This window comes from Saccopteryx leptura, chromosome 2, assembly GCF_036850995.1.
Source record: "Saccopteryx leptura isolate mSacLep1 chromosome 2, mSacLep1_pri_phased_curated, whole genome shotgun sequence".
In the NCBI taxonomy this organism is placed as follows: Eukaryota; Metazoa; Chordata; class Mammalia; order Chiroptera; family Emballonuridae; genus Saccopteryx; species Saccopteryx leptura.
In genome coordinates this window covers 244972773-244985456 of record NC_089504.1, presented here as the reverse complement: position 1 = coordinate 244985456, position 12684 = coordinate 244972773, and the positions used below count along the sequence as shown (strand labels likewise).

Sequence of the window (12684 nt, the reverse complement as noted above, 5' to 3'; positions counted from 1 at the left end):
AATTTGTGAGAGTTAACTGTGTGGACAGCAGTTGAAAAAGCCATTTGGGACACAGTAACAGCTGTGTGCTGGTGACTTGGTTTGTAATAGAAGCACACAGACCTTGGAGGATGTGATTAACTTATTTCACAGATGGGTGTTCCTGTGCCATAAGTTTCTAGTAAAACAGTTTTCTACCAGCATATATCATGTTGCTTGTCATAAACTCTTTCAAAAGAATTAGCAGCTAGCCTGACCGATGGTGGCATAGTATTTAAAACATTGACCGGGAATGCTGAGTTCACTGGTTCAAAACCCTGGCTTGCCTGGTCAAGGCACATACAAGAAGCTACGACTATGAGAAAAATTCTCTTTAAAAAAAAAGAAGAGAGCCTGACAAGGCGGTGGTGCAGTGGATAGAGCGTTGGACTGGGATGCGGAGGACCCAGGTTCAAAACCCCAAGGTCGCCAGCTTGAGCGTGGGCTCATCTGGCTTGAGCATGGGCTCACCAGCTTGAGCGCGGGGTCGCTGGCTTGCGCATGGGAGCATAGATATGACCCCATGGTCGCTGGATTGAGCCCAAATGTCGCTGGCTTGAGTCCAAGGTTGCTGGCTTGAGCAAGGGGTCCTCAGTCTACTGTAGCCCCCGACCAAGGCAATATGAGAAAGCAATCAATGAACAACTAAGGTGCTACAACAAAGAATTGGTGCTTCTCACCTCTTTCCCTTCCTGTCTGTCTGTCCCTGTCTGTCTCTCTCTCTGTCTCTGACACACACCAAAAAAAAAAGAAAAAAGAAAAAATAGAATTAGTAGTTAACTATCCATTGCCACATATATAGGCAATTATATTGTTTGTGCTTGGCTTGGTGAGATTTTTTTAATTTAAAGTTAGAAACATAATAGTAACACAAATACCTGTTAGTATTTGTGTGTTTAGATATTCAGCACTAGTTTTGATGGGTGATTTGAAAAGACTGGCATTTTAGTAGAAAACAAAGGTTGCTTTGAAACATTTTTTTCAGCCCTGGCTGGTTGGCTCAGTGGTAGAGCATCAGCCTGGCGTGCAGGAGTCCCGGGTTTGATTCCCGGGTGGATCCCGGTCAGGCGCATGTGGGAGTCTGTCTGACTGCCTCCCCGTTTCCAACTTCGGAAAAAAGAAAAAACAACACCATTTTTTTCTTGCTTTAAAATAAATGGCAATTCTGAGATCAGACTTCAGGGAATCCAAATAATTTGTGATAAGAAGTATGACATGAAAAGATGGCCTTTTCAGGTTTTCTACAAGTCTGACTTCAGACAGAACATAAGACACAGACAAAGGGGCAAAAAAAAAAATGTGACCATTGAGTCTAGTCATGCACCTCTTGAATAGTTGGTACTATTTCATTGCACATCTAACTCTCTTGGACCTAAGTTTGTGGTTTTCTGTACTTAAAAATCATTCAATAAAATAACTGGCAAAGATGTGATTTAATTAATAAATGGAAAATAGCATAGCTGTTGGACTAACAGGATTTAAAGACAGAAGTGCTCATTCTAATCCAGTTCTTCTCATTTGCTGAACCTTGGTGAATTGGATTAAGTTCTCTACAGGTTTTCTTCTCTTTAAATTGGGAGTAGTGCTTTCTTCTAAACTTCTATTTAGAAACTTAAATTTAGGATGGTGCCTAACCAGGCTGTGGCGCAGTGGATAGAGTGTCGGACTGGGATGCGGAGGACCCAGGTTCAAGACCCCGAGGTCGCCAGCTTCAGCGCAGGCTCATCTGGCTTGAGCAAAAAGCTCACCAGCTTGGACCCAAGGTCACTGGCTCAAGCAAGGGGTTACTCAGTCTGCTGAAGGCCTGCGGTCAAGGCACATATGAGAAAGCAATCAATGAACAACTAAGGTGTTGCAACAAAAAACTGATGATTGATGCTTCTCATCTCTGCATTCCTGTTTGTCTGTCTCTATCTATCCCTCTCTCTGATTCTCTCTCTGTCCCTTTAAAAAAAAAAATAGCATGGTGACATTGATCAGTAAGAGTACATAGGTTTCAGGAAAACATTTCTATAGCATTTGAACTGTTGATCATATTGTGTACCCATCACCCAAAGTCAAATCATCTTCCATCACCATATATTTGTCCCTCTTTACTCCCTTCCCCTCACCCCTCCCCTACAACTTCCTCTCCTGGGAGTGGTGCTTTAAAAAAAAAAAGTTCTTATACCTCAATGTACCAAAGGCTATATATGATAAACCCACAGCCAACATCATATTCAATGGGCAAAAACTATAAGTGTTTCGCTTAAAATCAGGAAAAGACAGGGATGTCCACTATCACCACTCTTATTCAACATAGTACTGGAAGTGCTAGCCACAGCAGTCAGACAAGAAGAAGAAATAAAAGGCATCCAAGTTGGAAAGAAGTAAAACTATCATTATTTGCAGATGACATGATACTGTATATAGAGAGCTCTAAAGATTCCACCAAAAAGCTACTAGAACTGATAAGTGAATTGAGTAAAGTAGCAGAATACAAAATAAATATCCAGATATCAGTTGCATTTCTATATACCAATAACCCCTGTATAATTATGTTAACTAATGTCACCCTAATATAATAAATTTAATTTTAAAAAAACCCATAGCTTTGAAAAAAAAATAGTTCTTCGTTCTTGACAATATACTTATTATATGGTTGTCTTATAAAGTCCTCACAGCTCATTCCTGTGGAAATAGTAGTCTTGCTGAGGTGGAAAATTTGCAGCAGGAGTGGAGATTCTTGTTTCCACATTAATATCCAGAGTGTGCCTGGAACCCAGTCATACTTTTGAGTTCCAGATAAGCTTTAAAAGCATTCGGATGGTTACATACTTAGGGAAATAAGCTGCCTTGGCCATTTAAAAAGCTAGCCTATATTTTGCCTGACCTGTGGTGGTGCAGTGGATAAAGTGTCGACATGGAAATGCTGAGGTCACCGGTTCAAAACCCTGGGCTTGACTGGTCAAGGCACATATGGGAGTTAATGCTTCCAGCTCCTCCCTCTTCTCTCTCTCTCCCTCTCTCTCCTCTCTCTCCCCCTCTCTCCTCTCAAAAAATGAATAAATAAAAAAAATAGCTTAAAAAAAAAGCTAGCCTATATTTTAATCATTACTATTACAGGTTCTAAAACATATTAAATGGGCAAAAGGAGAACGAACAGCTGTCAAATTCCATTTTGATCATGAAAGAGCTGGGTCTGTAAACTGGTCCCAAGCCAGGAGACAGCACTCTACAGCATTAATTTTATTGATCTCAGCATCTAAAATGATGGCTGCTCTTTCATAAATGACAAATTTAGTTTACAAATATATATTAGTCCAAATGATTAGTAATAGCTGCTATAATGCACCTTCCTGCACAGTGACAAGCTTTATAGTTCAGTTTAATGACAAATTGGTTTGATTGACCTGCTGCTGCTATAGTGGACTATAGAATGCCTTTTCCTTAATATTCCAAGGATTTGTCGCACATCTCCTGTGCCAGAGTTCCTTTAAAATTATTGTTAAATTTTTTAGATAATTGAAAAATAAATCTCGAATAATTCACTCATAACCAACTGCCCAACACAACAGCTATTTTTACTTCTTAATTCTCTCCTAATCTTTGTATATAGACGTATACAGAGGATGTAGACTTGTAGGGGCTTGCAATAGTGATTATTCTATTTTAGTTCTAAAGGTTAACCATCACACCTAGATCTTTATTTTTTGTTTATTCTAATTACTTGATATTTCTTTATTTCTTTAACATTTAGAAGGAGCAGTAATTACCTCATTTCTAAGTACTCTTTAACGGTTTTCAATAGAATGACAGACATTCATCATTATCCGTTCAATTTCTACAGAATTTTAGTAATTTTATATATAATACTTTTAAAATACCTAGTTTTATTTTAGACAAATAATCATTCATTTTATAACATTATATGTTTCAATCCTCAAAGGTTATAAAAACCCTTTATATAGTATATAACATACATTCAAGAATTGGCTACTAGCCCTGGCCAGGTAGCTCAGTTGATTAAAGCATTGTGCCAATACACCAAGGTTGCGGGTTTAATCCCTGGCAGGGCACACACAAAAATCAACCAATAAATGCATAAATAAGTGGAACAACAAATTGATGTTTCTCTTTCTCTCCCTTTGTCTCTAAAATCAATGTCTTCCACTCACCATGCACAAGAGGTTTTCCAGGGGACTAATAATATGACACATTGTTCAACATACTGAGGTAAAAGGACAAGGTACTTATATCTGAGCATGACTAGCTTGGGAGTTCTTTATAACGTTTTACCTAAATGCTGCAATATCTGACTGTACTAATGTTTTGGCACACATAACATTTGTGTCACGTGAATATACTAGAGTATATGCCATTTAGGAAGCTCTGTTCTGATGCAGTGCTATTAATACTTAAACTGGGGTTCTAGTCCACAAACTGTTTGTTACTAATCCATGACCATATGAGTTGAGAGGCAACATTAACGTTATTTGATATTCCCTATTTTATAAATATCAATTGTTATTTGATATTTTATTATTTTATAAAGGATCCAGTTCACAGATAATTGGAAATCTTTAAAAACTGGTCCATCATCATAGATAAGTTTGAGAAGCCTACTCTTCCTAGGAGCTGAGTTTTAGGGATCTGGGGTGAGTGCAATGTCAGCTTTAGTAGATATGCCATATTGTTTTCTAAACTGATGTTCTAAATGATGTATTCCCCACTCCCAGAGGTGTATAGTCGCTCTGCTTCCTCCACATCCTCCCCAGCACTTAGTATTGAAGGACTGTTTATTTTTGCTAATTCGGTCAGTATTAAAATGGTATGTTAGCCCTGGCCGGTTGGCTCGGTGGTAGAGCGTCAACCTGGTGTGTGGGAGTCCCGGGTTCGATTCCTGGCCAGGGCACACAGGAGAGGTGCCCATCTGCTTCTCCACCCCTCCCCTTCTCCTTCCTCTCTGTCTCTCTCTTCCCCTCCCACAGCCAAGGCTCCATTGGAGCAAAGATGGCCTGGGCGCTGGGGATGGCTCTGTGGCCTCTGCCTCAGGCGCTAGAGTGGCTCTGGTCGCAACATGGCGACCCCAGGGATGGGCAGAGCATCGCCCCCTGGTGGGCAGAGCGTCGCCCCATGGTGGGCGTGCCGGGTGGATCCCGGTCGGGCGCATGCGGGAGTCTGTCTGACTCTCTCTCCCTGTTTCCAGCTTCAGAAAAATGAAAAATGAAAAAAAAAAAAAAAGAATGTGTGTAAAGATTCATATTCAATATGTTTATCATGGTTTTATTTTCATAATTCGAAAATCAGAAATAATCTCAAATCCAAATGATAGAAATGTTAAAAAACAATTCAGTTGAGGAAATGTTTTAAATCTTACTGGCTTTATTTAACGATTCACGAATCGGCAGCATCCCAATTAGCAGAGAGCAGTTCTGAGGATATGTACAAAATGGAAGACTTTTATAGGCTTAAGGGAGCTGGACAAGGAAGTTACACTAGCAAAAAGCGGATTGGTTGTGGACCCCTTCCTTTGGGGACATCAGAGATCTGTCAGGCGGATTACCTTACTCCTGCTGACCCGGTAATTGACTGGTTTAAGATTCCATTCCTGGGTGGGGCTGCAACTATAATTAGGTTAGATACTAAATCTTGGTTTGATTACATGGAGCTTAGTTTAAGTGACTCATTTTGGGCCTCTTTTCTTTAAAAAAATTTTTTTGATTGATTTTAGAGACAAAGAAGAGGGGAGAGAGAGAGAAACTTTGATTTGTTGTTCCATTCATTTATGCATTCATTGGTTGATTCTTATATGCGCCCTGACCAGGGATTGAACCCACAACCTTGGCATATGGGACAATGTTTTAAGCAATTGAGCTACCCAGCCAGAGCTTGGGCCATTTTTCTGTGTTTTTTTTTAACAGAAGAAACTTCAGTGGAAGAAAAACATTGATAATACATTTTCTTTCCTCTAATTTATTCAGGGGAGTGGAGCCCTGAGAGTGCTGTGATGGCCACCTGTTGCTTAATTGTGTGGTCCATCATTAATCTGACCCCTGTCCTTCCCTTAAATAGTTTGTCCAATGAATGTCAAATAATAGCCAATCGGCATAGAGCATATTGAGTGATTGGTGGGTTGGTTCTTTCACCAAAAACGTTTATAGCTTTTAGCTTTTAAAAATAGTTCTGGAGCACAGCAAGATAGAGAAGGGGAAAGTCGGCCTACATAATGTACAGGATAGCGGATGAGCAGGATTGATTTCATTCTGGGCACTTTGCCCAGGACACTTTTAATAGAACATGTATAGTCACTCTAGGGACTCGGAGTCTGTGGTTATGTCAGGCTCACACATTTATTCTTTAAAAATTGCAAGTTATTAGACTCTAGGTACTTTGGTATGACTTTAAATCTTAAAACCATCACTATAATCCAGCCATTGATAATTTGCTGTGTGTAGACCAGCTACCTTAATATTAAAACTTAATCATGGTTAGAAAAATATTTTGAACTTCCTTCCTCTAAAATACAATGTGTTCTTTATTTCTTTCAAAGTTTAAGTCAACTTCAGGTCCTGGCCGGTTGGCTCAATGGTTGAGCGTTGGCCTGGCGTGCAGGAGTCCCTGGTTTGATTCCCGGCCAGGGCACATAGGAGAAGCGCCCACCTGCTTCTCCACCCCCCCCCCTTCCTCTCTGTCTCTCTCTTCCCCTCCCACAGCCAGGGCTCCATTGGAGCAAAGTTGGCCCAGGCGCTGGGGTGGCTCTATGGCCTCTGCCTCCGGTGCTAGAATGGCTCTGGTTGCAACAAAGCAATGCCCCAGATGGGCAGAGCATCGCCCCCTGGTGGGCATGCCGGGTGGATCCCGGTCGGGCGCATGCGGGGAGTCTGTCTGACTGCCTCCCTGTTTCCAACTTCAGAAAAATACAAAAAAAAAAAAAAACCCCCCAAAAAAACACAAAGTTTAAGTCAACTTTAAAATGATGGCTAAACTAGGAATTAGAAGGTTCTTTTTTTTTGCCTGACCAGGCGGTGGCACAGTGGATAGAGCATTGGACTGGGATGCAGAAGGACCCAGGTTCGAGACCCTGAGGTTGCCAGGTTGAGTGCGGGTTCATCTGGTTTGAGCAAGGCTCACCAGCTTGAGCCCAAGGTCGCTGGCTTGAGCTAGGGGCTACTTGGTCTGCTGAAGACCCACGGTCAAGGCACATATGAGAAAGCAATCAGTGAACAACTAAGGTGTCGCAACAAAAAACTGATGATTGATGCTTCTCATCTTTCTCCATTCCTGTCTGACTCTCTGTCTGTCCCTGTAAAAAAAAAAAGGTTTTTGTGTTTTTTTTAATTTTAAAAGAATTTTATGCATCTGTGAACAGATAATCCTACTGGTATCAGCTAGGTTATTTTTATGTGAAGAGCTTTTAATCTTACTGTTTTTAAGGGTATTCTTTGGATAACAAATCAAGTCTTTAAGAAAAGAGTACCCAAATTTTAGAAATCTTATACTTCCTATTTTACTGCTTTACAAATTTAGAACTATTAACCTTAGATTTAGCTATAAAATTTAAAAGGAAAAATACCAACACGGTAATAGAGCTTGCATTGGGATAGTGGCTGTGAGTAAAATTTCAGTAATACATTCATTACTTTTATTATTTATAAAATTATTCATAACCCTCCCCCCAATTAGTCTTTAAATGGGCTAGGCATTAAAAATGCTAAGATTCTCAAAGAATTATTGTATATTAGGTAATATGAAAGCTTACTTTTGTTTTTAAGTGATGTGTTTAAATTTAATAGGCCAGATTCTTACTTTGGTCATTTCTTTATAATGTAGTTAATAAAAGGAAAAAAGTATATTATGAAGTAAAAAAAAGGAATCTGAAAATTATTCGTGCTAATGGTACATAAGAATTTGATTTTTTTTTTTTAATGTTATGTTCTGTTTCGGAAATACCAGAAATTTCTCACATTTACTTCTGGTATTTGCTGCTCATATTGAGCAGTAGTTTTAATGAGCCAGTGTCTCTGGACCTTGAAAACTACTGTTTCCTTAACCTGAAATGCTATTCCCTGCCCCTTTCTCCTTCGGCTAACACACTCCTACTTCTTCAGTCTCGCTTTAAATATAGTTATTAAGAGAAGATTGCCAGACCCTCTCCCCTAAATCCCAACCTTCATCCCAACCAGGTTAAACTCCTGTTATTTATTCTCAGGACCCCTTTATTTCTTCACAGTGTTCACCATGGTTGTAAACATCAATTCAGTGTTTGTATCCTCCACTATTCCTTAAGCCTGATGAAGGCAGGCCCTGTGCGTGTCTTGTTTGGAGTTGTATCCTGAGTGTCTGGCACAGTGCCTCATGCATAATAATTAATAGATAGTACTTATCTAATGAATTTCTTTAAATATTTATCTTGCTTGCTTTTCCAAACTCTAGTTGATCTTACTTAATATTGGGGTCTTTCTGTTGCAGTAGAGCAGTTATAAATTTAATGTCTTTAGTAGGTAAATAGCTGAATTAAGCAACTATGAGTGCCCACTAACTTGTAATATTCTTAGGTTTTTAACATGTGGGATGAGTGTTACCCCAATGTTTAAGGTGCTTCTTAGAGTATATGTTCACAGTACATTTCTCAAAGGAGGAATAGTGGCTACAAAGGATTCTTCTGATTGGCTCTCTTAGTCCTAGTAGATTCAGTACTACCATAATACAGTTAGTAATACATAAGAAATATCACGGTAAAAAACAGCCAGGATTGTTCTCCCACTTTTTCTTTCTTCCTTTTTTTTTTAACTTTTTTACTTTTGGAGGATTGAGTTTCTGTTTTCTTAGTTCATTAGTTCATATTTGTAAGGCCCAAAATGAATAGCTTTTACATAAGGATTTACAATATTTAGGTGAATCCAAAAAATCAAAACATACACAAAGTATTTTAATTAAGCAATTAGCCTTTCCAAATTTTCTAATAAAACTTAATTTGTTATTATATACTTGGGACACATGTATTAGACAGTAGAAAAGAAAATTTTTCTAACATGTTAAGATTATGATACTTAGCTACTTTTCGACTCATTAAACTACATATTTCATTCTTTTACAGTTCAAACGATATGTCAGTAAACTTCGAAGCAAGAGTACAGTTTTCAAAAAGAAGCATCAGATAATAGCTGAATTTAAGGCTGAGTTCGCTCTCTTGCAGAGGACAGAAGAACTTCTTAAGCAACGTCATGAAAATATTCAACATCAACTGGTAATGCAGTACTTTCTGGGGGTGCTAAAAGTATGAATGCCGAGAGGTTTAGGGGTTGTAGCTTTATTGGTTTTATTGGAAAAATCCTGCAATTATTAACTTTTTTCTGGTGAATTACAGAACTGTCATATAAGTTGATTTGTTTATTTTTAATTAGCGTAAGTACTCTGTTATGCTTGCTGACTTGGGGGTAATTAATAGAAGTTGAATTCTAAGTAGATTTTTTTTTTCTCTTTCGGGTTGCTAGTTAATATGAGCAAAATTATCATGCCACAGGACTGATGATAAAATATTTATTTATCATAGCCTGCTGTGTGGAAATTTCCATGGAGCTTTGGAAAGAAATATCCAGGCAAGGTGCTATATGGAAGTTTGCCTGCTATGCTTACCCACTTACTATTAAAACTGCACATAGGAGTACCAATATATACCCTAATGGATCACCTGAATGTCAAACATGTTCCTATCTGTCCATATTATGTAGCAGCATCTATTGTAATAGCTTTATTTTATTTTAAGTTAGAGGCAGGGAGCCAGAGATGGACTCCCAACATGCGTCCCAACCAGAATCCACCCGGCAAGCCCGCTACCAGGCAGTGCCCTGCCTTTCTGGGCCGCTGCTCTGTTGCTAGGCAACTGAGCTATTTAACACCTGAGGCAAGGCCATGGAGCTGTCCTCAGCATCTGGGGCCAACTTTGCTCAAACCATTCAAGCCATGGCTGTGGGAGGAGGAGAGAAAGAAAGAGAAGTGAGAGGGGGAGGAGTGGAGAAGCAGATGGTCACCTCTCCTGTGTGCTCTGAACTGGGAATTGAACCTAGGACTTCCACACACCTGGCCAATGCTCTACCACTGAGCCAACCAGCCAGGGTCCTAATAGCCTTATGATGTCCCACAGTATAATAATGCTTTTTTGCCTATTGATCTACTGGCATCGAGACCATTAAGTTTAGAGGGCCTCTTTTTTTTTTTTTTTTTTTTATGTGCCTTGACCACGGGCCATCAGCAGACTGAGTAACCCCTTGCTCAAGCCAGCGACCTTGGGCTCAAACTGGTGAGCTTTTGCTCAAACCAGATGAGCCCTCACTCAAGCTGGCAACCTCGGGGTCTCAAACCTGGGTCTTCCGCATCCCAGTCCAACGCTCTATCCACTGCGCCACCGCCTGGTCATAGAGGGCCTCTTAATGTGCCTTCTGGTGGAAGCATACCTGCTCTGGAAACCAGAATAGCCATACCCACAGAGCCTAAAGTTGTTGAGAAGGGAAGTATAATTCCCAAAGGATAAGTGGGAAACCTGGTGAGTGGTAACACTCATACTTTGATCTCATGGTTTCAAGACCCGTGTATTCAGTCTGTTTGGACCACAGCACTATATGATGGGCAATGGTGTACACATTAAGCTGTATACTCTGTCCTGAAGACTAGAACTAATCCTCACAGGCCACCATTCCCAAGCTGCCAACTTAGCTATACTGTCATGAGATCCTTATTCTGTTCTGCCAGGCCATTAGCTTTCTGGATGGTGTGGTATGTGGTACAGTGACTGAAATCCAGGGGCATGTGCCCACCACCATATCTCCTTTGCCATAAAGTTAATCCCTTAGTCTGAGGTGATATTATGTGGGATCCCATGTTGGTAGACCATACACTCTGAGCCCTTGGGCAGTGGTGTTGGCTGAAACCTTGTGGGCAAGAAAAGCAAACTGTTACCCAGAACCTGGGTCAGTGCCAGTCAGTATGAAATGGTATCCTTTTCAGGTCAGGAAGGATCTGGTATTATCAGATTGTCATTAAGTAGATGATTGGCTTCTTCGAGGGATGACTCCATGTGCAGAGCTCAGAACTGGTCTCTTGCTGCCAGGTCAGACGTGGCAGTGGCAATGGCAGTGGCTGGATGGGCATGAGTGAGAGAGAGTCTACACTGCTTGGCCCGTGCTTAGCCTCCACCTCTGCCAACGCAGCTATTCTGTTCATGAGCCGATTATCCAAGTGCTGGGTGCTCAGCGACGGAGGCTGGCTGGCAGCTGCTGGCCAAATTATCCTTTCCACTTGGTTGTTTGGAGCCTCTTCTGCTGTGGACATTCTCTGGTGGCTGGTAACATGTGATGAGAAGATCTTTGTACTTAGTGTCTGTCTACTCACATAGGTCCAGCCACATGCCTCTTCCCCAGATCTCCTTGTCCTCAGCCTTCCAGCCTTGCTACCTTGCTTCGCCCAGGCCCTGACCAACAAGCTAAGCCCTTTGCCTCTGCCCAGAGTTATGAAGGATAACCTAAGGATTCAAGGTTCTCAAGCAAGTCTGTTCAGTTATCCCATCCCCAACCCCACCCTCGCTCTTCTCTGTCAGAGCCCTGGCTTTGGCATGGAATGTATCCAGCCTTCTCTACAGTTTTGCCAGTCTTACGGTAAAGTCCTATGCCTGGTTTTCAGCTCCCTCCTCCCGTTAGCCATGGGAAAGGAGGGTTTCATTAAAGCTCCTGAGGTTCCCTAACCTTATCACTTTGCTTTAAATTATTGATTAATGGATTTGAGCCTGTCGTTTTGTCTCTTCAGCTATCAATGGAGTTCACTCAGCAACAGCCAGTCGAGTGACCTTGTAACAATTAGTGTATCCCTCTACAGTTCAGGTCCTCCAAGAAGTAGACACTGAGATGGTGTTAGATGTGGAAGGGATTTTCGGGAGGACATGGGAAGGGTGCAGGGAAGGCAGCAGGAGGAAAGTTTTTAGGCTCTCATGCATGTCTGATATTCGTAAAGAAAGAGGGGAAAGGAGGGGGGATCAGGCAGGAAGACCCTCAAATTGCAGCACCGTTTTGAGAACGTTTTGGTCAGAGCGATGGGGAGTTCCTGAGCCTGTCACCAATTAGGGGCGTTCCCTGTCAGGCAGGAATGGGTTGGCACCAGTACTCCTGCTGTGCCCAGCCATTGGCTGATCTAGTTTTTTGTTTTTTTTTCTTTTTCCGATGCCAGAAACGGGGAGGCAGTCAGACAGACTCCTGCATGCGCCCAACCGGGATCCACCCAGCACGCCCACCAGGGGGGGATGCTCTGCCCATCGGGGGCATCGCTCTGTTGCAATCAGAGCCATTCTAGCGCCTGAGACAGAGGCCACAGAGCCATCCTCAGCGCCCGGGCAAACTTTTGCTCCAATGGAGCCTTGGCTGTGGGAGAGGAAGAGAGACAGAGAGGAAGGAGAGGGGGTGGAGAAGCAGATGGGCGCTTCTCCTGTATGCCCTGACCGGGAATCGAACCCGGGACTCCTGCATGCCAGGCCGACGCTCTACCACTGAGCCAACCGGCCAGGGTGGCTGATCTAGTTTTATTAGAGCTGGTATTTTCCCAGTTTTCCCTTTCTCCTGAGATGCCCTTACAGCTGTGACAGAGACTTGACTCCTAGGAAGTAGTCTTGATTCCAAGGGCCCACCTCTTACTCCTAGG

The 12684-nt window shown here is 41.6% G+C and overlaps 1 protein-coding gene across 1 annotated transcript in view; it reads left to right on the top strand.

The window, feature by feature from the left end:
* The window catches only part of IFT81 (intraflagellar transport 81), a 64782-nt gene that overhangs the window by 27607 nt on the left and 24491 nt on the right, over nt 1–12684 (top strand). Inside the window, exon 12 of the mRNA XM_066370946.1 lies at nt 9098–9247. Coding sequence (XP_066227043.1) covers nt 9098–9247 — 150 coding nt within the window. The remainder of the gene's footprint in view (nt 1–9097; nt 9248–12684) is intronic.